At 44.2% G+C, this 26774-nt stretch overlaps 1 protein-coding gene across 1 annotated transcript in view; it reads left to right on the top strand.

Annotated features, from left to right (window-relative positions):
* Window positions 1-26774, top strand: part of caskin2 (CASK interacting protein 2) — a 144467-nt gene that overhangs the window by 56686 nt on the left and 61007 nt on the right. The window contains 1 exon segment of the mRNA XM_084072176.1: window positions 6050-6101. Coding sequence (XP_083928302.1) covers window positions 6050-6101 — 52 coding nt within the window.

Below are 26774 nucleotides of genomic sequence, written 5' to 3'. Positions count from 1 at the left end.
TGAGGCACTTAATTTAGTTTGATTCAGTTCCACAGATACATATTGTGAAAATAGCAGATCTAGATCAGTGCGACCCGTTCCTGCTTTTCAAGACCGATACCGATATATATACATTTATTAAAAAATCATAAATATATTTTTTCAAATGTATATGATTCTGTAGTATTAGCACACCTTATGGTAAGAAATACTAGTAGTGGGCAACAGGTGGATTTAACATACCTTTGACCAATAGAATACATTTAATCATAGAACCTTTTAATCATTATTATTATTTTATTTTGTATTATTTATGAATGTAGAATTTATTTTTACTATTTATTGTGTAGACTGAAAACACTGGCTTACAGTGGAAGTATTGGCAAATAAAGAAATAGGAATTCAAGAAATAATGAAGACAAATACTGACAATGCCTATGAACATTGGCTTGCAGTTATTGCACATAGTCAACATGCAATAATACTATTAGGCTTGTCATTGAGAAAGGAAAATAAAGTTGTCTTTTTGAGGAGAAGTGGAACCTTATAAGTCACTTTAAGTTTAGCATGAGGGAGAGGGTCTACCCTCTTCAGGGAATTAATTGTTATGATATCTCTAAGCTACAGAAAACATCCAGTTGCCTATTAAACATACACAAGACACAGACGATAGACAACCGGTTACTTACAGCTGCCATTAATTAGTGCTTTTGTTTGCCTTTGTGGTCAAATCAGGGTCAAATGCATAGGATCAACGAGCCATCGTTAACCTGCTAATGTTACACAGCTGATTGGCAACATGCATTAATCCACCACATACATCACTCTGATCTCCAAGCAAGTGGGAGAACACTCTAAAATCGGGGATTTTACTTTGGCTGGTCAATTTAAGATGACAACAGCAACAGAGATTAGTAGTAGACCTGTATGTATGATGATCAGTTATTATTCCAGACAGTGGTCTATCCAAGACGTTTTAACACGTTTAAGAGCAGGTCCTCATGCCGTCTCTCTCTCTCTCTGTGTGTGAGTAGCGTAGACTAACAGCGAGGGGCTGTGCTGCTGCTTCTGCCACACAACGCCGTTTAACCGAGTTATACTTCTCCAGTACAACGGTGTCTAACCGGAGAGTTATACTTCTCCACCAACGGTGCCTAACCGAGAGAGTCCATGTAGATCACAGCTGACAAATATTATATATTATCGGAGCTAATCGGAGCTGCGTCCCATGGACGCACTAGAGTTGTCATGAATGCGTCCTTTCGCAATATGGTGCGTCAGCGACGCAGGACGCAGGCCTACGAGCATCTCTGAACCAATTCAACTACCAATATTTCCAAGCGACTTAACAGAAGTCGCAGAAAGCCCAAATATTTGCTTATAATTCGCGGACATGGCAACACTGACCGCACCCTAAAAGCCGAGGGGGAAGCATGCAACTTGTCCAATAGGCTCTATGCACAGCAGCCATATTATCACTTCTTTCACAGGTGTTACCAATGATACTAATGAAGGCTCTGTTCCATTTAGTCTAGCACAGTGGTTTCCACGACCCCCATAACTCTGAGAGTGTACAAATGGAACCAAATGGACCCGTTACACACCTGTAAGGGGCCATTTGGAAGTCCATGAGGGTCCCTGGACCCCAACTGTAGACCCACTGGTGTAACAGAGTGTTTCCAGTGGGCCAACATGCACAATATCAGCACCCTGACTCTGTTTGACCAGAATGGAACAGAGCCTTCATTAGTATCATTGGTAACACCTGTGAATGTCTTCATAATATGGCTGCTCTGAATAGAGCCTATCTACAAGCTCACAATGTCGTGAGCTTGTACAGTAGATTTTCTTTTTTTTTTTTTCGCACCTAACTTATGACATGAATCAGGCGTTAGAATTGAGCTCGAGCCATGCCGGAGCGGAGAGCCCCATACCAGACTAATGCTAGAGCCGTGCAATTTGAAACCACACGCGACATGACACGACCGCCGCTGCGCTGGATGGAGTCCCACTTTATCAGCCAGATGACGGCGTGTGTTGTTTTATATGGCTCCCCTTTTTAAAAAGCCAGTCCCGCGGGCTGCTTATAATTAGAACAGCAGATTGTTCCGCTGGCGATAAAAGTGCAGATTGCGGTGTGGGAATCAAAGGCTGCCATTTTTTTTCCCAGGGAACCAGTTTTTGACACGGTGTCTTGATCTGTTCCTTTTCGGAGGACGGTTCAAAAGAAATCCTGGCCCGGTCTCTTCCAGCACGCCATGGGTGACAGCTGTGGGATAAAATGGCGTCCTGTGATTTTTAGCCGTGCTCGTTTATTGCACAAGTGCAGCCGTTCAGGAGGGCCTGAAAAGAAACAAAAAGACTTTCGGAGGCGTTGGCTGTTCTTTTATGGAACAGACATATAATCATAGTTTTGATACTCACAGCGGTTGTCTATTTTTAGACCCGAGATTTTTTTTTACAACGGGTTCCGTTTCAGCCGGTTTGTACCGGCTTAAATGGCTCGGTTGCGTGTGCCACGGGTCCCAGGGAGACTTCTCGAAATTTGCAGACGGGGGCAAAAAGCGCTGCCGTTGCCCCGGCATTCTTGTGGCAGCAAATCCATGGTACGGTTCTACTTTCAGCTCAAATTATAAAGAGATATGGAGTCCCTGCGAATGTCGAAACTAAAACAACACTCCAGTTCTGCTGTCACCCCTCTCTCTCTGTCTGTCTCTCTGTCTCTCTGTCTCTCTCTCTCTTTCCAAACATTAAAAATAACTTAAACGCAAACATCAGCAGATGAAAGTCAATCCAGCCTACTTGCTGCAATATTCAGCATTTAACTCTGGCTAACTTAGCCATCATTGACATATCGAGGCAACTCTCCAGTCAGGTTCGCCTCGTTAACCACTTAGGGGATATCATTATAGGTGAACGTTAAAAAAAAAGATCCACAATTGTTTAAAAAGAAATGTCAAACAGATTTCAAAGTTTTCAAAAATTGCCAAAATGGGGGGTCTGCGTAAGCTCACAGCTCATCTCCCCGAGACACGTCGGCTTGTTGATCAGTTATTTTCACTATTCGCCATACGACCAAGTATCTCTAGGGCTTACAGTAAACAGAGCAATGCTGTTTGACTTTGTAGTGACCAAACACAAACAGTCATTCTCATGATTCTCACTCTACGTGTGTGTGTGTGTGTGTGTGTGTGTGTGTGTGTGTGTGTGTGTGTGTGTGTGTGTGTGTGTGTGTGTGTGTGTGTGTGTGTGTGTGTGTGTGTGTGTGTGTGTGTGTGTGTGTGTGTGTGTGTGTGTGTGTGTGTGTGTGTGTGTGTGTGTGTGTGTGCAATTCTGTTCTGTATTAGCCCCCTGTGGCCTGACCTTTTACCTCTTGTGACCTCTGATAGTAAACGGTCTCTGCTGGGGTCAAACTCACCTTGCGCGCACACACACACACAAACATACACACACGGATGTAGTATACCGGTGACTCGGTGACTTTTTTAATTTCAAGGACCCCCAGTTTGGTAGGAATTAAGCCATTTAATGCCATTTGATACCATTAAAAATTCTGGGACCCCGATTCGCATTGTAAAATCCTCAGTGTTACTTTAACTCTGAGAGTGTACAAATGGAATCAAATGGACCCGTTCCATGTGTACACTCTCAAGAGTTACAGACTCGTAAGGGTCCTTTTGGTTCCTAACCATCAATCTCAATGTGGGACCCCAGGGGTCCCTAAACCCCATCAGCCAATCAGACCACGGCCCCCAACAGGTCTATGACAGCTGTGCGTTTTTTTGTTGTTGCTGTATTCACCCAACCACGACACAAAAAACAACAATTGTGCTTCTGACCGATCGGGTGACAAGGCCGCCGCCCCCTGTCATAAATCCCCCCCCCCCCACTCTGTGTCTCTGTCCCGAGGGTGTTTTGTTAACCTTCGACCCCGGCGTGACTTCTACCGGCCAGGTCACAAGACAGTGGGGACCGCAGACCCCTTTGATGTTCTGCCATAGAGACAGAGACAGAGACACAGAGAGAGAGAGAGACCCCCCCTCCGTCCTCTGAGACCCAGAGGGAGGGGACAATGTCTCTGTCACACTGCGGGGGGACTCTAGACAAAAAAACAAAAAAGGCTTCGCACCCCGGTGTCGCACATGACGGAGATGTCCATCCGTCCTCCGGGCGAGGAGGCAGACAGTGAGGCGTCGCTCGCAGCGCTCCCTCACACACGCCTCGCGACCCTTACGCCCTTGCACACCACACACACACACACGCACACACACACACACACACACACACACACACACACACACGCGCGCGCACACACAAGCACTGTCGCTTTTCTTTGCGTTTGTACCGGTTGCACAGTTTGTCGCTGACACTTTCTTTTGTTTTGGGGGCGGGATACTGTGAGGACACTGTGACCTGGTGTTGGGTGTTGTTATTTCTGCATAGTACAGGAAAGTTGTATAGGTGTATACCAGTGGTTTGAGACCTAAAAGAGAAATTTAAACGTTTGCCTGGGGACCCAAACTAGTGAAAATAGCAGAACTTCAAACTCAAGTTGCGTTCACTACTTCTTCAACGTGTTCTATTTATGAAATACTTTTGAAAAATGTGGGAATTGTTTTTAATTGATGACATTTTTTTGTTTCAACTCTTCTTTAAATCTTTTGAAACGTATATTTTTTCAAGTTTAGGAAACGAAAAAAGGGGATGTTTACTCGCGACCCATAAAAATTGGTCCGCGACCCAAACATGGGTTCCGACCCACTGTTTGGGAAACAGTGGTCTATACTATCATATACTGTTATTGATATGGTGCTTCTTATCGTTATTTCTTACCTTTGTGTTGCTGTGTCTGACAGTACTTTCCTTGCTCTGTATCTGTAACCTTTGTAACTCAACTGCTGTAATTCCCCCACGGGAAGATATCTATCAAAGCACCTCAGACTTAGCATGTTAGTACTGTACACACACACATGCACACATACATGTACACACACACTGAATTGTGGGAGGGCTTTGTGTGGAATGACCTCGCGTGCACTGTCATAAAGGTCCTCTTCTCTCGCATTTCGGCGGAGTTTTCGGCCGCACGTGACCCAGAGCGCTTTCCCGTCGAATCTGTGTGGGGTTCCAAACAAAGCCGTCCGTTCTGCTCGGTGCGGTTTTCAGCGGGCCCAGGCTTTGCGTTTAATCGGCGCGCCGTTGTTAATGTCACGCGGACGCTTGAAAAAGACGCATTCACTTCGAGGAACAGTCACTGAGCCCCCCGGGAGCCAAGGTCATCCTGAAGGTCACATTGACTCAGCACATCACAATCAGAGCTTTGAGCATTTACAGAAGTATTGGATTGCACTGTATATTACACTGGTTCTTAGTATGAGGTTCAGGGACCCCCAGGGGTCCTTGAGGGGGTCCAAGGCTGTCCCCGAGACCAAATAGACCCTTACAGCAAAGGTTTCCCAAACTTTTCAGTGCCGCAAACCCCACAATAATCATATTTGAACTGGGGAACCCCCCACCCTGACAAGCACTTAGAATTGTAGGCATTACATTTAGTTTGACTCGGTTCCACAGAAAAATATTGTGAAAATAGCCGAACTACAAGCTCACAACACCTCGCACTGCAAGGCGTTGAGCTTGTTGGCTATTTTCACAATGTTGGCTTCTTTCCTACGTAATATTTGGCCAATATGGTATTAAAAAGTTCTTAAAAGTCATTAAATCGTCACTTTAGAAATGTGCAGATACACTGTATACACTTATACTGCATGTTGGTTTGTTTACTGCTGAGTGAGAAAACAATGTTGCGCATTTAGCCAATCATCTGGGGATCCCCCCAAAATAATCCCCCCCCCCCCCCCCTCCCCCCCAGTGTGGGAGCCACTCCCTTTCAGGTCTCTTGCAGTGGAGTTCTGGCTGGTTGAGCGGACCAGTAAGACGGCTACGTCGGCATACGTCTCTACGCATGTTACGTCTATTTATAGGACTTATTAATTGACTGGTAACCAGCTGTGTAAAAGGCCTGCATAATCATTGTTTTTGTCTGTGTGTGTGTGTGTGTGTTTGTGTGCAGAGTTGCTGGGTTCCACCAAGAGGCTGAATGTCAACTACCAGGACTCTGACGGGTAAGTAGATGAGGTCGACGCTATAAAAAAACACTTCTTTTCAGGACCCGCTCCCCGTGGCGAGGCCTCCGTTCGGGCCAAGTTCAACCGCCGAATCCAGTCATTATGCTGTTCCCCTGCGCGTCTATAAAACGTCTATTTTCCACTATGCAACGGGGGCCCTGGCTCGCACGGCTCATGTAGCGCAATGAGAAACTGAGGCTAAAGCGCACACACATGGAACGCCGGGGCACGTTGCCTCTTTGGCCCCTTTGCAAGCTACGTTGCCTGTCGTCTCATGTCGGGTGGAAACCTCATATGTGCAAAACTGTAACTTTTCAAATTCAAAAGCATCCAAAAGTAGCAAATCCACAAGCTCGAAACGCGCCGCTTCGCGCCGCGTTTCGAGCTTGTGGGTCTGCTACTTTGGAGGCTTTTGTGTGACGCTGTAATTTGAAGTAATTTACCCCCCAAAAAAACGGGAAAAGTAAAAAAATATGGAGATAAGAGGTTTCTGCCCGCCAGCAACGCTATACTCTGTGGTTTAAAGTAACTAAGTTTGTCTGCTCAAGTACTGTACTGTAAAAAAAGGATACTTTTGCTTTACTGAAGTATTTCCCTTTACTTCTACTCCACTACTTCTACTCAAAGTAAATATTGTACCTTCCACTCCACTACAATTATTTGACTTTAGTTACGCGTCCTTTGCATATTTAGATTATTATTACAAAACCTGTTTTTAATCATGTTAGCTCTATTTCCTACAGTCGTTATTCAGTCGTGGAAAAAGTTTGACGAAAAAATAGGGGGATATTTATTTCTATTTAACATTTGCTCGGTGACCCAGACATGGGTCCCGACCCACCGTTTGGGAAACGGTGCATTGCAGTACTTCCAGCAGTGTGTGTGTGTACTGTGTATGTGCTGCTGGGCGGTCGGCTCGGCCGTTGGCTGACGCGTTTAGCCGAGTCAGCGTGTGTTCAAATGAAGTGGTGACTGTTGTCTGGAGGACAGGCGTGAGGTGTCACACCGCTCAAAACATGTCATTTAGCGCCGTCAGGGGCTGTTGTTTTCCTTTCTATACCTCCAGCTGGGTTCCCAGAATCCAGGGCCTGCGCGGTCCGTCTGCTAAACCTTACGTTACCCCAACGTTACTGTGGAACTGTGGAAAACGCTGACTGAGTCGTAATGTTTTTACTTCCTTTCCCCTTATTAAGCTGCCGAGGGAAAAGCAAGGTCTGGCTCCTTCCCTCATCAATATTTCTCTTTGTGGGAATGGCTTTAGATCTAATTCAGCACGTCGTTCTTGGTTTCTCCGTATTGTCTCACCGTTCTGCTTCACTGGGCTCTCTGTAGGTTGGAATACATTCAGAAAGTCATGTTGAACTTTTGTAGAACCTTTGCTTCGTTTAGCTACCAGTGCATGGTGTGAGCTTGTAGATTTATTTTCTGTATATAGGGTTTAAATATAGGGAAAAATCGTGAAAATGTGTGCAAATCTTTGAATGTATATATTTTTAATGCGAACATTTTTAACTAAAATCTTTGCTTCTGGGGGTCCCTGGAACAACATATTTTGATGCATATAATTTTGGGGGTCCTTGACATGAAAAAGATTGAGCACCACTGATATAGAAACATAGGTTTTTCAGAAAACTGTTGAGATTTAGGAGACATGTAGAACCGGCTTCAGGTCTCAATGGGTTAAAAGTGGTTAAACTGATTTTGAGGCTCTATTAACGCATTTTGCCAGGGACCCCCTGGAGCCCCCTCAGGGTAGCCCTGGGGGTCCCCCGCCTGACCTCACTTTGAGAACCACTGTCTTAGATGACTGACCACCTCGACTGACCACATGAAGTATTGCTAATAAATAACTACAAACAAAGCAGTTCCTGTTAGCAAATGAGTGCGCTGGTACTGGTAATCCATGAAGACCGGGAACGCATCTGTGTCATTTTAAGATTTCTTTGGGCTATTCAAAAATAGCAGATATACAAGCTCGTAGCGCGGCACCGAGTGCTGCGCTACGAGCTTGTAGATCTGCTATTTTTGAATAGCCAAATGCCGTGCCCAGAATACCGTAGGTCCGCTATAGGGTTCGGGAGGTTAAAGATCTAGGCAGACTCTACTTTGATTGTGTCTACGCATTAGAATGCCGAGACAATTTAATAAAAAAATGATCGTGATGCAAAATGACAATCCAGGATCTTTGTAAGAGAATTCATGAAAAAAAGGGTTTTCAGTCATTTGTTACTGTATTGAAAAGAGGATAAGAGAAAACACAGTATTGTAAAAACAAAAAAAAGAGAAGAAAATACTGGACTTGTGAAAGAGAAATAATAAAAGAAAATGTTTTTTTCCATTTGTCTGGAAAAACATTTTGTGTTAAAAAAAATCGTGAAAAAATCGTATCGTGTGGTTCCTCGCTCATGGAGCACATACAGCCATATTTGGCACTTCTATTATTATATATATATATATTAACCTAAAGTTATGCCAAAGTTAAAGCACTTCCTTTCACAGAAACCCAGAGATTAGAATTTAATTGATAATGAAATAAAAGATAAATGACTAAATAAGCAAATGTTTTTTATGAAGTGATATATTATGATTTTGCAATCAGTACATTTTGTAATTTAAGTAAAACAGTTTCTCATTTCGCTATCATATCTATTTGATATTCTATTAATATTTGATATTTAGCATTTACTTTGTAACTCTGGGAGTGTAAACGAACACTTATAGGATTTAACTGAGTGCCGGGCTTTGTTTACAACCGGCGATATAAATTACTTAATAACCCGACCCTCCCCTCCGGACAAAACAACTGTCAAAGTCGGAGCCTTCTTGGCCTAAGTAAACAGCGTTCGGCCTCACAAAAGCCCTGGAGAGCAAGCAGACGTGAGGACCCTCTTTTAGATAAACCCCCATGACCCCCCGAGGGAGCAGTAAAAACAAAAGAAAACCCTGGACAAAAATGAGGTTTTTAGTGGAGTGTCGACATTGGCACGCTGTATATCACTGAGCCATGCAGCCCCTGGTCATGTTTAAGTGCCGCACCAAAAAAAAAAAAAACTCTGAGGACAAGGGGGGCTTTGAGGAGGGGGGGTGGTGGTTGGACCGGACCCCTCGTTGGGGTCATGGAGGTCAGCAGTGGGCTTGGGGAGAAGAGGGCTGGGACGTGGTGATTAGATAGCGCTGTTTACAAAGAGCTCAGTGCGGGTGATGACAGCCAGGCTGTCTGGACTGTCTGGAGACGGCCAGAGGAAGGAGAAATGAGCTGGGGAAATGACGTTTGGCTTTTAAGACGTATGTGATGATATGTTTTGGGGGCGTGCGACATTAGCTTATGTCTGAGAGATGAGAGATAATTAGCTGTTTTCCCTCCTTCTCTCGTGTGCGTGCATGCGTGTGTGTGTGTGTGTACTTGTAGTACTATACTTGTGAAATAATTATGAATTGCATTTTTATAGCGCTTTTCTAAGTACTCACTTACTTACTTTACAATGATTCAGTCATACATTGGGAGAGATGAAGCGGCGAACGGTGAACATTGAGGACACTTCTCCTGGTCCTTACATAGATACATTGCTGTTTTTAGGTTTAAAAAGATTTGGGGAGTCAAAGGCTTACAACTGGGAAAAGATTCAGGTTGGTGTTTGGGCTTAGGGTTAGGGTTAGGCATTTTGAGGTTAGGGTTAGAGATGCTGATTTATTCTAAGTCGCACGCCGGTGTTGTGCACCAAAAATAGCTGATTTATAAGCTCACAACTTGTCACGCTGCGATGTGTTGCAAGCTTGTAGATCTGTTATTTTCCGAGGCACGGCACAGCTGTGCAAGTAACTCTGGCTTTATGGTTAGGGTTACAAAAAAGTGCCATTTATAAAATGTATGTCCTAAAATGTGCTTCACAAGTATAGAAATATGTGTGTGTGTGTGTGTGTGTGTGTGTGTGTGAGTGTGAGTGAGTTGTATCTAATAGCCTCCGTGGGGAATGTGAGTCTCGATGAAGTGGAGGGGAAGGGTCTTTCATTATTCATTAGTGCTCTTGGTATCGCGCTGCGTTGCTTTAAACACAGACCAGCAAAATGCTGAGTGGTAAAGCTACCATCCCTAAGTTTTAACCACTTGAACCCCATATACGGTACGCCGTTGACCGGGATCCCCCATGGCTCTATCCTCGGCCCCCTCCTTGTTTGCAGATCTACGAGCTCATGCTGCTTGTAGAGCTTGTAGATCTGCTATGTTTGGCGTGTTCGCCTATACTTCACCCAATGTTCACTAGTGTTGGGATCCTTTTTAGGATTTTAACGATTCCGGTTCCTTAACGATTCCCTTTTAAGGCGTTGGTTCTCAAAGTGGGGTCCGGGGACCCCCAGGGGTCCTTGGGGGGGTTCCAGGGGGTCCCCAGCTAAAGTCGTTAACATAGCATCATTATCATTTTACCCGCTTTATCCATGTATATGTTGGCTATTCAAAAATAGCAGATCTACAAGCTCATAGCGCGTCACTTTGTGCCGCGCTGTGAGCTTGTACATCTGCTATTTTTGAAATTCTTTGAAAATGTTTGGTAAAGTTCAAATAATTTCGATTTTCTTTTTTACACCGATCTTCTCTTTTAGGGGTCCCTGGCACAAAACATTTTCAGATGGGGGGTCCGTGGCCAAATACCTATCAATTTGGGGGTCCTTGGCTTGAAAAAGTTTGAGAACCACTGCTTTAAGGATATAACTAACCGTAACACTCACACAGTTATGGCGGTCCTTGAAATTAGAAAAAAGTTTAATTGATCCAACATTCTCAAAGATGTGAGGAACCTTTCCTCAATGTTGGATTCGGTTCCTTCGGTTCCGGATAGTAACCCTAATAATGTTACCGTATATATTATACAGAATATGGACGCTAGGGTTCATGTGGTTAACGTGTGTCTCTCATGACAGAAAGAGGTCATTGCAACTGCGTCTAAACTTCAACAAAGATGGCAACACTTCTAGTTTCCAATCCGGTGTGCCATCTGCTTCAAATAACTTTATTGACTGTATTAACATACTCTACCATACATATTGGTTGAAGTAACATTTTATTCATTAAAATAAGACCTGGTGTGTAGCTCTAAAATGCAATTGAGAGAGTACAAATGGAGTCGTCTAAGTACACAGATGTGAGACGCAGCAATCAGAGCCCAGCATCTTAACACAACACCCCCCCCCCCCTCCCACACACACACACACACACACACACACACACACACACACACACACACACACACACACACACACACACACACACACACACACACACACACACACACACACACACACACACACACAATAATAGCCCATAGGCCCTGTGACGCTCTCAGCCTCCATTAGTTTATGCCAGGTCATGTTTACGTGCAGCCATGCAGTCAGTCACTGTGTTTACAAGGTTAATCTTTCAAGTTTATGGCCGCCATGTACAAGGTTTATGGCTGTACACGCACACACACGCGCACACACGCACACACTTTTGTGCTAATATCACCAGTCTGTTGTGCCTGTTAGTTAGCTGTGTGTGTGTGTGTGTGTGTGTGTGTGTGTGTGTGTGTGTGTGTGTGTGTGTGTGTGTGTGTGTGTGTGTGTGTGTGTGTGTGTGTGTGTGTGTGTGTGTGTGTGAGCGTCCCTACTTTCTATTCAGTGAAGATAGCAGATCCTCAAGCTCACAACACTTTGCAATAGGACATGCAATCAGCTTTCAGATGGGCTATTTTCAAATAACCGTAGTATAAAAGTGGTTAATGTCATAAGGGATCAAAAATATGGATATAATATAACCATGTAAAGCAGGACATCTTGAATTGAGAAGCATGTTTAACTTCAGGAGACATTTATCTAAAGTATTGGTATCAAAATATACTTAAAGTACCAAAGGTAAAAGTACTAAAATGTTTGAAAATAGCAGATCTACAAGCTCACAACAAGTCGCGATGCGACACGTTGTGAGCTTATAGATCGGCTATTTTTTCAATGTCAATTGTTGAGATCCGGAACCGGTATGAACCGGATCCAACATTGAGGAACCGGAATCGGTTCCATTCACATTTGAAACCCTTTCCGGAACCGGTTTAACACACTGTCAGAGCATGATAATGTGGACTCCGCGTCTTTTTAATTTCGAGGACGGCCATAACTCTGAGAGTGTACACATGGAACAAAATGGACCCACAAGGGTCCATTTGCACTGCTGTAGTGTGATAAAGTACAGCGTTACTTTACGAAAAAAACACAAAAAGTTTAAATATGGAGATAACAGGTTTCTGCCCCGACAGGGACGATATAGTATTACATTATATTACAGTTTAATTCCTTTCTCTAGGTGCATGGTGCTGTTTAGAGAAGACATTCTCTAGGTCTGTACCATGCTGTTGGCAAGACAGACAGACAGACGGACTTGTTGCAAGCCTGTTACTCAACGCTGACTTAGTGGAGGTGTGGCAGATAATATTAGACGTGACCTAACTCATTTACTGTAGCTGCATGCTGAATGTGTGCATTTGTCCTGTGTGTGTGTGTGTGTGTTTGTGTTGCTATACTTGTGGGGACCAAAGGCCCCCACAAGTATAGTAGATCTTGAGAAATAGACATTGTGATTGTCCTGGTCCCCACAAGAAAACATATTCTTAGAGATGGGTCTAAAATATTCAGGTTAGTTTAAGACATCTGGAGGTGAGGTTAGTTATAGGATATTAAAGTTATGCTGTCGTGCACCGAAAAAATAAAATGCCGATCTGCAAGCTCACAACGACACATTGTGAGCTTGCAGATCAGCACTCTTTTTGGCTTTAGGCTTATAGTAAATAGCAAAAATGTTAAAATATCAGCATCCTAAAATGTTGATGTTTGTATTGTGCGTGCGTGTGCATGGATTTGCACATGTACGTCAGTGCCCGTGTGTGTAAATATTTAGGGTATTTATATGCTTGCCTTCGTGTGTGTGTGTGTGTGTGTGTGTGTGTGTGTGTGTGTGTGTGTGTGTGTGTGTGTGTGTGTTTTTGTGTGTGTTTTTGTGTGTGTGTGCGCCCGCTCCTCCCTGTGTGTGTACTCCCCCCCCCCCCCCCCCCCCATTCCTGAGAAAAGCCAAAATGTGCAAACAAACCGCCCCGCTGTGCTGCTGTAACATGTGAAAAGAAGGGCCACCTCTTTCTCTCTCCGCCCGCGTTCGTTCCCCTGTGAGACAAATTAGTGTTTGAGTCTCCAGGCTTGGCTCATGTGTGCGTCAGCCAGGCAGCCTGTGTGTGTGTGTGTGTGTGTGTGTGTGTGTGTGTGTGTGTGTGTGTGTGTGTGTGTGTGTGTGTGTGTGTGTGTGTGTGTGTGTGTGTGTGTGTGTGTGTGGTTTCCATGGAGAACGCTGCTTGCAATGGGTCGGCGGGCTGCATGCCCGTGCTGCCGGGCTGTGGTGGAAAGTAATTAAGTACATTTACTTAAGTACTGTACTGAGTATTTCCAATTTCCACTTACTTTTACTCCACTGCATCTCAGAGGAAAATGTTGTACTTTTACTCCACTATAATTATTTGAACTTTGAACTACTTTGCAGATATAAATTATGATATCGTGAAACATACATTAACCACTTTAGCCCTATTTTCTATATAGGCTATTTGAAAATAGCAGATATACAAGCTCACAACGCGTCGCGTTAACGCGTCACATCGCGAGTATTTCTATATTGCAGTATGGGTAATTTTACTTAAGCAAAGAATTTGAGTACTTTTTCCACGATGGATGGCTAGGAGGAGGAGCCGTTTGGCTGCGGTGGAAAGTAACTTAAGTTCATTTACTAAAGAACAATTTTAGGTACTTTGACTTTACTTGAGCATGGGCATTTTCCCAATACTTTATACTTCTACTCCACTACATCTCGGAGGCAAATATTGTACTTTTTTTTTTACTCCACTACATGTTGATGGGTCTAGTTACTAGTAATCTCTCTCAAGAGTTACGTGAGATTTAGAATATTATAACAAAAAAACATGCACTTAAGCACTTGTTTTATACTTCGGCTATTCAAAAATAGCTGATCTACAAGCTCACAAACGTGGCACGATGCGGCGCATTTTTGAATGAGTTTGAAAGAGGTTGAAAACAATGTGTATTTTTTACTTCGGTAACGCAATTTACAAAAAAAAACACTTCTTCCAGTTTTGTCGTTTGGAAGCTGTAGTCTTTTGTAATGACAGCCGGGGAGGGTGGGGAGCATGCGTTGTGAAGAAGACCCTGGCTTGTCTGTGTACCAGTGTGGAAAAACCACTGAAAACACAAAACTGGTCAGAAATCGTCAGTGGCAGGCTGCGTCTCGGCAGAACTCTGAAAGTTCCCTCGTCAGTGGCAGGCAAAGGGTTAACTAATGTTCTGTCGACCGCACAGAAACCTGTCTAACGATGACATAATTGATGGGGATTCCAAGCTGATAGAAACCACAGCCTTGTTCTCTTCCGGGAAACAATGTTCATTTTTCAGGAAAAAAAAGTGGAATTATGAGGTTTTGTTCATCATTGATAAGAACAGCTGAATGGACCTCCAAGCTCACAATGAGGTTGGAGGTCAAAAGGGGGTGGAGCCTGGAGTCAGCAAAACCAGCTAACTCCGGTGGACTTCGCTGGTTTAGCAGAACGTTTGAGGATCCAATGGAGTTAGCTGGTTTTGTCAGAAGCGCTTTTGAATGCTTTTCGTTGGTTCAATATTTTTTTTTACCAAAACACAGACATAAAGGGTGTTCAATGGCCCTGATTTATGGAAACAAATGCAAAAGTGTCAAAATGGAGTTAGCTGGTTTCTGCCGGACAGCAACGTATATTTAGTCGTAGCTTTAGTCATCGTAGCATAGTTTTTATTTGTTTTTTTTTGTCAGTGAAAAAAGGTAGACAAACATTAACACTGCTTAGAATGCTCTTTTTTCCCCCAGCTATAACCAGTGAATGGTTTATTGACAGTCAGAGCCATGTCAAACACACGGCGCGTAGCTGCTTATAACCCAGTGCCCTATGGGAGGGGGTGTGGGGGTACTGCGCGTCTCGTCGGTGTGGGACTATTTATACAGACTCCATATTGTTTAGCATGTGCCAACGTACCGCAACCTGAACTCATAAAGCGCTCCTTGTAAAAAGTTGTAGTGTAAAATAAAGCCATGTCTCTGTGGTGTACTGTCACAGGAAAGAAGGGGGAAAAAAAGAAGGAAAAAAAAACATGGCTCATAAAAGCAACATGGGGAATTAACCTAAGCCATGCACTGTTAACTCCACACATGCACAGTAACAAAAAAATCCTTTGAAAGTTGAATTAATCCATTTAGACCGGGAACGCATCTGTGTCACTTAAGATTGCTTTGGCTGTAAAAAGAAATAGCAGAAAAATAGCAGATCTACAAGCTCGCAGCACGGCACCGAGTGCCGCGCTGCGAGCTTGTAGATCTGCTATTTTTGAAAAATCATGAAACTTTGTGCAACTGTTTGAATATATATATTTTTAAAGCGAACATTTTTAACTGAAATTTTTGCTTCGGGGGGTCCCTGGAACTAAATATTTTGGGATGGGGGTCCACCGGCCAAATATATATAATTTCGGGGGACCTTCACATGAAAACGTTTGAGAACCCACTGATAGTATAGCAACATAAGTTTAAAAAAAAAAAGTTAGGATTTAGATGACATCACATCGACCAAATTTGCTAAAATGTTCATTTTTTTCCCTCCAAAAATAGCAGATCTACAAGCTCATAGCGCGGCGCTCGGTGCGGCGCTATGAGCTTGTATATCTGCTATTTTTTAATAGAGATTCTCTCCCGGCCTAATTGGATTAACATGCAGAGTTTAGTTTGGTGTAGAGGCTGACACAGCACTGTCTCCTCTTTGTAGCCCGAAGGCACCGCGACCCAGAATGAATCCTGCACTGGGGAATGCTGGGTAATGTACCATATTAACGTCTCCCAAGTTCAGTGGTTCTCAAAGTAGGGGTCCGGGGACCCCCAGGGGTCCTTGGAGGGGGGTCCCCAGCAAAATGTGTCGCACTATTTGCAACCACTTTATCCATGCACATGTTGGCTATTTAAAAATAGCAGATACACCAGCTCACAGCGCATCACTTCGTGCCGCGCTGCAAGCTTGTATATCTGCGATTTTTGAAAAATATCGAAAGAAATATCAAATGTGTGGACATTTTTGAATTTCAAAACATATAAAAATAATATATACATATTATTTTTTACATATATCTTCTGTTCTGGGGGTCCCAGGCACAAAACACTTTCAGATGGGTGGTCCGTGACCAAATACACATCAATTTGGGGGTCCTTGACATGAAAAAGTTTGAGAACCACTGGCCTGAAGGCACTGTAATGAATCCTGCACCGGGGGAATGATGGTTAATGTACCGTATTAATATCTCTCTGCTGTCGGGCATGAACCAGCTAACTCCAAAATGTTCATTTTTCAGGAAATGACAAAACAAAAAGTGGAGTTAGGAGGTTTTGTTCATCATTGATAAGAACAGCTGAATGGACCTCCAAGCGCCTGGAGTCAGCCAAACCAGCTAACTCCTCCCCCTTTTGGTGGAGTTAGCTGGTTTAGCAGAAAGTTTGAGGATCCAATGGAGTTAGCTGCTTTTGTCAGAAGCACTTTTGAATACTTTTCATTGGTTCAATATGTTTTTTACCAACACACAGACATAAAGGGTGTTCAATAGCTCTGATTTATGGGGGAAAAAAATGGAATCTCAAGAATGGAGTTAGCTGGTTTCTGCCCGACAGCAACGATCTCCAAGTTGATGGATAGAATTGAAATGAAGTGCTTTTCCAAAATGATAACCATAATAAATATGGGCGGCAGTGGATCAGAAGGCAGTGGAGTGGTGGTGGTGGTGGTGGGGGGTTGGGGTGTTTGCTGAACAGCTTAGCACCCGACTGAGACTGGAAGTTAGCTTGTAGCATCCGGACGCTGACAGTCAGGCTGGGGGGGGGGGGGGGGGCAGGGACCCTCCGTGCGGGACTCCTGGTACAGACAGACAGACAGGCAGACTGACTGAGTGGCCAGGTCCTCCCAGGAATGTGACACTATCAGTAGGAATGTCATTTGACAGCCTCCTACACTCTCCCTCTCTGTCCCCACCAGCTCTGGAGTGTGTGTGTGTGTGTGTGTGTGTGTGTGTGTGTGTGTGTGTGTGTGTGTGTGTGTGTGTGTGTGTGTGTGTGTGTGTGTGTGTGTGTGTGTGTGTGTGTGTGTGTGTGTGTGTGTGTGTGTGTGTGTGTGTGTGTGGTAACGCTGTGCGTTTGATATCCTACCCCGAAGCATTCCAGTGCATGGGGATGGCACTCCAAGCCAACGTTGGTTGGGGAGAGAGAGAGCGAGAGAGGGACCTTCCATAAATATCTCCCCTCGTGCTTTTTTCTGTGAGAGGCGACGGCGATGAGAGGCGAGGTCAGGGACCGCCTTGTTCTCCCCGAAACACGAGAGAGAGGGAGAGAGTTTTATACATGTGTAACTCTGCGAGGGTACTGTTTCTATTCATTTGTACCCCTCTTCTCAGAGTTAAATTCTAATAATGTTATAGCAGTGTAATAACAGCAGTGGTGGAAAAAAGTTCTCAAATGTTTTACTTAAGTAAAAGTATCAATCTGCTATGTAGAAGTACTCTCTTACAAGAAAAGTCCCACATTCAAAATTTACTTGAGTAAAAGTACAAAAGTGTTGGTATCAAAATGTACTTAAAGTGCCAAATGTACTAAAATGTTTGAAAACATTTTAGATGCGACGCGTTGTGAGCTTGTAGATCGGCTATTTTCAAATAGCCTAGGTATAACACGGCTAAAGTGGTTAATGCATGTTTTATAATGTAATCATTTATATATCTGCAAAGTAACTAGTAACTAAAGTTTTCAAATAAGTGTAAATTGTAAAAGTACAATATGTGCCTCCGATATGTAGTGGAGTAAAAGTAAACAATTGGAAATACTCCAGTAAAGTAAAATGACTTCAAAAATTGTGCTGAAGTGCAGTACTTGAGTAAAAGTGTAGTTACTTTACACCACTGAATAACAGAGTTATAACCGTGTTATTACGCTATCATAAGAGCGAGTGATACACGAGGGAGGGAGCCGTAGACCACAGAACACAAGAGGTCTTTTTAGGGGGGGGTCTCTGCAGAGGAGTATACCGTCAGGTGCCACAGGAGCAGAACCAGGGGGGGCCCAGGACCTCAGGACACAGAGGAGGGGATTGTCTACCTCCTCCCCTCCCCTTCTCTCCTGATGCTTTCTTTCACCGCTGCCAGCTCCCCCCCCCCCGTTGTCTCGAGGTCAACCCGCGCGGACCGCCCCGCCAGTCCGCCGCACAGAGCCCTGTAGCTCGCCAATCGTCGGGACGCACCGACAGACACAGGAAGTGCTGTGTTCAGCTCCGTGTCGCGCGTGGGGGGTTAATTGGTAACAGCTAAAACTACCCAGCCGGGCGGAGATATAACCCCCGATTATTTGTTGCTCGCCGGTGTAGTGCCCCGAAATAGCCGATCTTAACTCTTCAACTGCTCGAGTAAGTGTTAGTGTTAGTGCAATAGGCTCTATGCACATATTATCACTTCCTTCACAGGTGTTACCAGTGATACTAATGAAGGCTCTGTTCCATTTAGTGTAGCACAGTAGTTCTCAGATTTTTGAATTTCAGATTTCCACGACCCCCATAACTCTCAGAGTTACACACCCGCAAAGGGCCATTTGGGAAAATATGCGATTCGCATCGCATATTTCGCAACTTTTAACATATTTCGCATTTTTCGCAACTTATCGCATATTGCTGCATATTTCACAACTTTCCGCATATTTCGCAACTTCCCGCAATTTCACCGCATAAAATTGCAAAAAGAACGCACATTTCGTCGCAAAATCAAGGATTTTTAGCCCGCATAAGAGTAACTAGTAACTAAAGTTTTAAAATAATTGGAGTGGAATAAAAGTACAATATTTGCCTCTGAGCTATAGTGGAGTACTGACTATTGGAAATACTCCAGTAAAGTAAAAATACCCAAAAATTACTTTAATACAGTACTTGAGTAAATGTACTTCACACCACTGGATAATTAGGATACCCCCCCCCCCCCCCCCCACCCGGAGGCCTGGCAATAAAAATAAAAAGAACGTCTCCAAATGGTTGAATTTTGATTGGAGGGCGGAGATAGCAGAGTCACTGTAGGGCTACTAGGGGAGGGGAGGGGAGGGGAGGGGGGGGAGGAGGGTGTCCACCCGCGCAAAAGCAGGATGTTGGGAAGCGGACGAGACCAGACCGTGCAAGATGTCGGCGGTGAAAACTGATGGATGAGCTTTAACCTGGAGCCCACCTCCACCACCCAGCTGGGTGGGGGGGGCTCACAGGAAGGACAGCAGGCCGTCTTCCTGTTGGCTTTTCACACGTTTCGGCCCTCGCATGCACGCACACGCACGCACACGCACACACACAAACATACACAAACATTTGTAATACCATGCTTCTGAGGTGATTTTTAGGACGGTGATTTCATGAATTTCATGAATGCATTTTTTGCAAGGATTTTTTGGGGCATAAAAAAAAAAACCTATGCCCTACAGCCGAAAATAGCCGATCTACAAGCGATGTGAGCTTATATATCTGATTTTTTTTCAACCAGGAAGGACCATTAGTTCTCTAATTCTACTATACTTGCGGGGACATTTATCTTATAGTAATACAAGTACACACACACACACACAATTGTGTCCCAAAATGTGTGTCCTATAGGTCAGGACTCGTTGTATGATGCCACGTGCTGAAAATAGCCGGTCCACAAGCTCACAACACGTCACGTTGGACAAGTAGTGAAGGGTAACCTCTTGAACGCGGGGTCCCCTAGGGGGGGGACTGTCTGTGCTTGGACAGCTCCATGTTTAGCTCGTAGATCGGCTATTTTCGGCATAAGAGTGTAGATAGGGGGAAAAAGGAGGGGGCAGAGTATTTTCCTTGGTGGACCCCAGTGAAGAGGCGAGCCCTCAGTAGTTAATTTGTTTCCGACATGATGCGTTGTGAGCTTGTGTCGTGAGCTTGTAGACTGGCTATTTGTTGTGCGCGACAACTTAGTATGGCAAAGTATGAATGAGGCTACACAGAGGGGTGTGTGATCATCTTCTCATCTCAAAACAAGCCTCCCTTTCATTCAGTCACTTCTGTTTCTCTCTCCATCTGTTTAGTTGTCGTCATGTCTGGATGGTTGTTTCCACATGTTGCATATACTGTACCTCTGCCTCCTTTGCCTGTGGTGTGTGTGTGTGTGTGTGTGTGTGTGTGTGTGTGTGTGTGTGTGTGTGTGTGTGTGTGTGTGTGTGTTGGGGCTGGGGTGTTGTGGTTGCGGTGTCCGTGGTCTGTATTAAGGATTGGTTTGCTGTAGTAAACCTGTGTGTGTGTGTGTGGGGGGGTGTGTGGGGGGGTGTGTGTGTGCGTGTGTGCGCGTACATTTGTATAGATAATATAAGGTAGGTAATTTGTGAGTAACTAGCTACATTTTCAAATGTTTTACTTAAGTAAAAGTATCAATCTGCTATGTAGAAGTACTCTCTTACAAGAAAAGTCCCACATTCAAAATTTACTTGAGTAAAAGTACAAAAGTGTTGGTATCAAAATGTACTTAAAGTGCCAAATGTACTAAAATGTTTGAAAACATTTTAGATGCGACGCGTTGTGAGCTTGTAGATCGGCTATTTTCAAATAGCCTAGGTATAACACGGCTAAAGTGGTTAATGCATGTTTTATAATGTAATCATTTATATATCTGCAAAGTAACTAGTAACTAAAGTTTTCAAATAAGTGTAAATTGTAAAAGTACAATATGTGCCTCCGATATGTAGTGGAGTAAAAGTAAACAATTGGAAATACTCCAGTAAAGTAAAATGACTTCAAAAATTGTGCTGAAGTGCAGTACTTGAGTAAAAGTGTAGTTACTTTACACCACTGAATAACAGAGTTATAACCGTGTTATTACGCTATCATAAGAGCGAGTGATACACGAGGGAGGGAGCCGTAGACCACAGAACACAAGAGGTCTTTTTAGGGGGGGGTCTCTGCAGAGGAGTATACCGTCAGGTGCCACAGGAGCAGAACCAGGGGGGGCCCAGGACCTCAGGACACAGAGGAGGGGATTGTCTACCTCCTCCCCTCCCCTTCTCTCCTGATGCTTTCTTTCACCGCTGCCAGCTCCCCCCCCCCCGTTGTCTCGAGGTCAACCCGCGCGGACCGCCCCGCCAGTCCGCCGCACAGAGCCCTGTAGCTCGCCAATCGTCGGGACGCACCGACAGACACAGGAAGTGCTGTGTTCAGCTCCGTGTCGCGCGTGGGGGGTTAATTGGTAACAGCTAAAACTACCCAGCCGGGCGGAGATATAACCCCCGATTATTTGTTGCTCGCCGGTGTAGTGCCCCGAAATAGCCGATCTTAACTCTTCAACTGCTCGAGTAAGTGTTAGTGTTAGTGCAATAGGCTCTATGCACATATTATCACTTCCTTCACAGGTGTTACCAGTGATACTAATGAAGGCTCTGTTCCATTTAGTGTAGCACAGTAGTTCTCAGATTTTTGAATTTCAGATTTCCACGACCCCCATAACTCTCAGAGTTACACACCCGCAAAGGGCCATTTGGGAAAATATGCGATTCGCATCGCATATTTCGCAACTTTTAACATATTTCGCATTTTTCGCAACTTATCGCATATTGCTGCATATTTCACAACTTTCCGCATATTTCGCAACTTCCCGCAATTTCACCGCATAAAATTGCAAAAAGAACGCACATTTCGTCGCAAAATCAAGGATTTTTAGCCCGCATAAGAGTAACTAGTAACTAAAGTTTTAAAATAATTGGAGTGGAATAAAAGTACAATATTTGCCTCTGAGCTATAGTGGAGTACTGACTATTGGAAATACTCCAGTAAAGTAAAAATACCCAAAAATTACTTTAATACAGTACTTGAGTAAATGTACTTCACACCACTGGATAATTAGGATACCCCCCCCCCCCCCCCCCACCCGGAGGCCTGGCAATAAAAATAAAAAGAACGTCTCCAAATGGTTGAATTTTGATTGGAGGGCGGAGATAGCAGAGTCACTGTAGGGCTACTAGGGGAGGGGAGGGGAGGGGAGGGGGGGGAGGAGGGTGTCCACCCGCGCAAAAGCAGGATGTTGGGAAGCGGACGAGACCAGACCGTGCAAGATGTCGGCGGTGAAAACTGATGGATGAGCTTTAACCTGGAGCCCACCTCCACCACCCAGCTGGGTGGGGGGGGCTCACAGGAAGGACAGCAGGCCGTCTTCCTGTTGGCTTTTCACACGTTTCGGCCCTCGCATGCACGCACACGCACGCACACGCACACACACAAACATACACAAACATTTGTAATACCATGCTTCTGAGGTGATTTTTAGGACGGTGATTTCATGAATTTCATGAATGCATTTTTTGCAAGGATTTTTTGGGGCATAAAAAAAAAAACCTATGCCCTACAGCCGAAAATAGCCGATCTACAAGCGATGTGAGCTTATATATCTGATTTTTTTTCAACCAGGAAGGACCATTAGTTCTCTAATTCTACTATACTTGCGGGGACATTTATCTTATAGTAATACAAGTACACACACACACACACAATTGTGTCCCAAAATGTGTGTCCTATAGGTCAGGACTCGTTGTATGATGCCACGTGCTGAAAATAGCCGGTCCACAAGCTCACAACACGTCACGTTGGACAAGTAGTGAAGGGTAACCTCTTGAACGCGGGGTCCCCTAGGGGGGGGACTGTCTGTGCTTGGACAGCTCCATGTTTAGCTCGTAGATCGGCTATTTTCGGCATAAGAGTGTAGATAGGGGGAAAAAGGAGGGGGCAGAGTATTTTCCTTGGTGGACCCCAGTGAAGAGGCGAGCCCTCAGTAGTTAATTTGTTTCCGACATGATGCGTTGTGAGCTTGTGTCGTGAGCTTGTAGACTGGCTATTTGTTGTGCGCGACAACTTAGTATGGCAAAGTATGAATGAGGCTACACAGAGGGGAGTGTGATCATCTTCTCATCTCAAAACAAGCCTCCCTTTCATTCAGTCACTTCTGTTTCTCTCTCCATCTGTTTAGTTGTCGTCATGTCTGGATGGTTGTTTCCACATGTTGCATATACTGTACCTCTGCCTCCTTTGCCTGTGGTGTGTGTGTGTGTGTGTGTGTGTGTGTGTGTGTGTGTGTGTGTGTGTGTGTGTGTGTGTGTGTGTGTTGGGGCTGGGGTGTTGTGGTTGCGGTGTCCGTGGTCTGTATTAAGGATTGGTTTGCTGTAGTAAACCTGTGTGTGTGTGTGTGGGGGGGTGTGTGGGGGGGTGTGTGTGTGCGTGTGTGCGCGTACATTTGTATAGATAATATAAGGTAGGTAATTTGTGAGTAACTAGCTACATTTTCCAAAATCTAAAATATGTTTTGAAAACACATTTGTGGTCTGTGTGTTTCCAGAGCTAGTCTCACAGAACTGCAGGACTGAGAAGAGCAGAATGTGTTGTGCACACGGCGCAAGTAGGCCACAGAACTACCTCAACTAATGTTTCTTTAGACGTTCATTTATACTTTTGGAAATTAGTATATATTAATTTCTTAATGGAAGTCAAATATGGGGCTTTGATTGGCCTGAAACCTTGCCCACATTTGGAGTCATACATATAGATATATCCTAGACCAGTGGTTTTCAACCTTTTTCGCGTCAAGGACCCCCAAATTGACACATATTAGCCCAGGACCCCCATCTGAAAATATATGCCAGGGACTCCACCATTTTGATTTCCTGGGGGTCCCAATCTACACTGTATCATCATCATTAGTGTTTATTTAACTTTGAGAGTGTACAAATGGAACCAAATGGACCCGTTAGGGTCCATTTGGTTCCATTTGTACACTCTCAGAGTTACAGACACATAAGGGTCAATTTGGTTCCTAACTATTGATTTGGCTGGGGACCCCCTGGAACCCCCTCAAGGACCAATGGTGGTCCCCGGACCACTGGTTGAGAACCACTGTCCTAGACGAGTGGTTCTCAAAATTAAAATAATCATATTTGAACTGGGGACCCCCCGTCCTGGCAAGCATTGGAATTGTATTACGTGAGGCATTACATTTACGTTTGACTCTGTTCCACAGATAAATATTGTGAAAATAGCCGATCTACAAGCTCACAACTTTTAGCTTGTAGATCGGCTATTTTCACAATATTTGCCTCTTTCTTAGGTAATATTTAACAGTTTGGCCAATGTTTGATCATTTGTTATAGTATAGATATAGTTGATCATTATTTTATTTGTTTTCTTCATTTTAGAGGTATTAAAAAGTATACTGTAAATGTGCAGATATACCCTGTATACACTACTACTGTTACTGTATGTTTGTTTGTTTACTGTTGAGTGAGAAAACAATGTTGCACATTATGCTAATCATCTGGGGACCCCCCGCCCTGGGATCCACATGATTCCATTTGGTATGAATGCAGAATTGTAACTATGACGTGTTTATTATTTCCGCATGGGGAAAAGGGGTCGTAGTTACTTGGGTCCAGCAGCCATGAGCAAGAGAGCAACACGCTGAACTCTGCTACCTGCAGCCTGTTGAGTCATGAGCTGTAATTCACCGTTAGACTGTCACACACACACACACACACACACACACACACACACACACACACACACACACACACACACACACACACACACACACACACACACACACACACACACATACAAGTAGACGTGTGTGCGTGTGTAGGCGGGAGGTGTGTGCCAACGTGAACCTGTGTGTCATGCAGCGAAAATGGGTGTGAGATTGTAGAACGGCTATGTTCGGCGTTTAGCCGTAGGTTTAAAAATGGCTTTTTTTTTGTTGTGAAAATGGCATTAATAAAATCCCCATCCTAAAATATTGATGTTCGCACAAGTACGTGTGTGTGTGTGTGTGTGTGTGTGTGTGTGTGTGTGTGTGTGTGTGTGTGTGTGTGTGTGTGTGTGTGTGTGTGTGTGTGTGTGTGTGTGTGTGTGTGTGTGTGTGTGTGTGTGTGTGTGTGTGTGTGTGTGTGTATGTGTGCAATTGCGCATTTGTGTGTGTGTGTGTGTGTGTGTGTGTGTGTGTGTGTGTGTGTGTGTGTGTGCACGATTGCACGTTTGTGTGTGCGTGTGTGACTGTGTAAAGCAGTGATTTATATGTGAAGTGTCTGGGCTCGCCGTGCAGTGTATGAATCAGTGCTTTGGATCGGTGGGAGGGCATCGGTGTGCGTTGGCGTGCCCCGACACGCGGCACAGCGCTCACACACCGTAAAGAAAGGAGGGGAACTCATCCGTACCCATGTGTCTCCAACACACCATCCCCTGCCTTTCATGTGTTAACAGTACCGTGCCAGCCCCCCCCCCCCCCCCCCCCATCCTACTAGAGCAGTGGTTCTCAACCTGTGCCAGTGGTCCTTGAGGGGGTTTCAAGGTGGTCCCCAGCTAAATGATGGAGAATTGGTAACCAAATGGACCCTTATCGGATCTTTTAACTCTTGAGAGCGCAAAATGAAACCAAATGGACCTGTAGGGGTCATTTTACACTTTCAAGAGTTAAATTATTGTTAAATATTTACATTACTTACTTTACAAGATGTCCACACAATTAAAGAATGTACTGTTGAAGAATTGTGATTTTTGATGATCGGTCAAAGCACTATAATATCAAAAAATAGATCATCTGTACATTGAAACTATACAAGTTATAGGATGCCAGGTCAACACGACATGAACCTGGCACCTGTCAAAATAATATCTAAATTACATGTTTTGTGCACAAGACTGCATGATCGTCAAGGCTAGGTCGTCATTTCGTTCCATTTGTATACGTGTTCTGGGGGTCCTTGAAAGTAATGAATTCCAGGGTAGACCATCGTCGGTCTTGACAATGGCCTTGTGACCGAAACGTTTGTCATATCACTTTGCACTTGAGCACTTCTGGGTTGAGCATGTAAAAAAAATGTTTTTCTATGTTCGGAGTCATCCTTACATTCTGTGTGGTGTGCGAATCCTTCACCTCTTTGGTCCTTGAATGTGAAAACTTTTTTTCAAGGACCCGTAAGTGTCCATGTGTACACTCAGAGTTACAGTATAGACCCGTATCAGCAGAGGTGTAAAGCACATTTACTCAAGTACTGTACAATTTTGAGGAACTTTTACTTTACTGGAGTATTTCCAATTTTCAGTACTTTTACTTCTACTCCACTACATCTCAGAGGCAAATATTGTACTTTAACCCGCTGGCTGCCTCAACTCTATGGGGTGGAGTCCAAGACTGTTCAAGGTTGGACCAAATCTTGGGGACACCCCTTGGGGCTGTCTTTGGAGCTGGTCTGACTGAGACGCGTCGAGACAACATGTAGTGCGGAAAGGAATGAGACCATATGGTCGTGACGTAAATAACGTCACAAAATATTCGAAGATTACTAGATATATAAAAACACAGATTATACACAAAAAAAAAACAGGATCTTGTTTCTTGAGTCTTAAACTTCATTAAAATAAGATCTGGTTGCAAAATGTCCCTTTAAGTAAAAAAATGTTAGGACTTTTTCCACCACTGACTATCAGTCATATAGCTGGGCTGGGGGGACCTCGTGGAACCCCTCAATGA

Source organism: Gymnoscopelus microlampas (genome assembly GCF_963454915.1).
Source record: "Gymnoscopelus microlampas genome assembly, chromosome: 11".
NCBI classification, from domain to species: Eukaryota; Metazoa; Chordata; class Actinopteri; order Myctophiformes; family Myctophidae; genus Gymnoscopelus; species Gymnoscopelus microlampas.
This window is presented reverse-complemented; position numbering and strand designations above follow the sequence as displayed.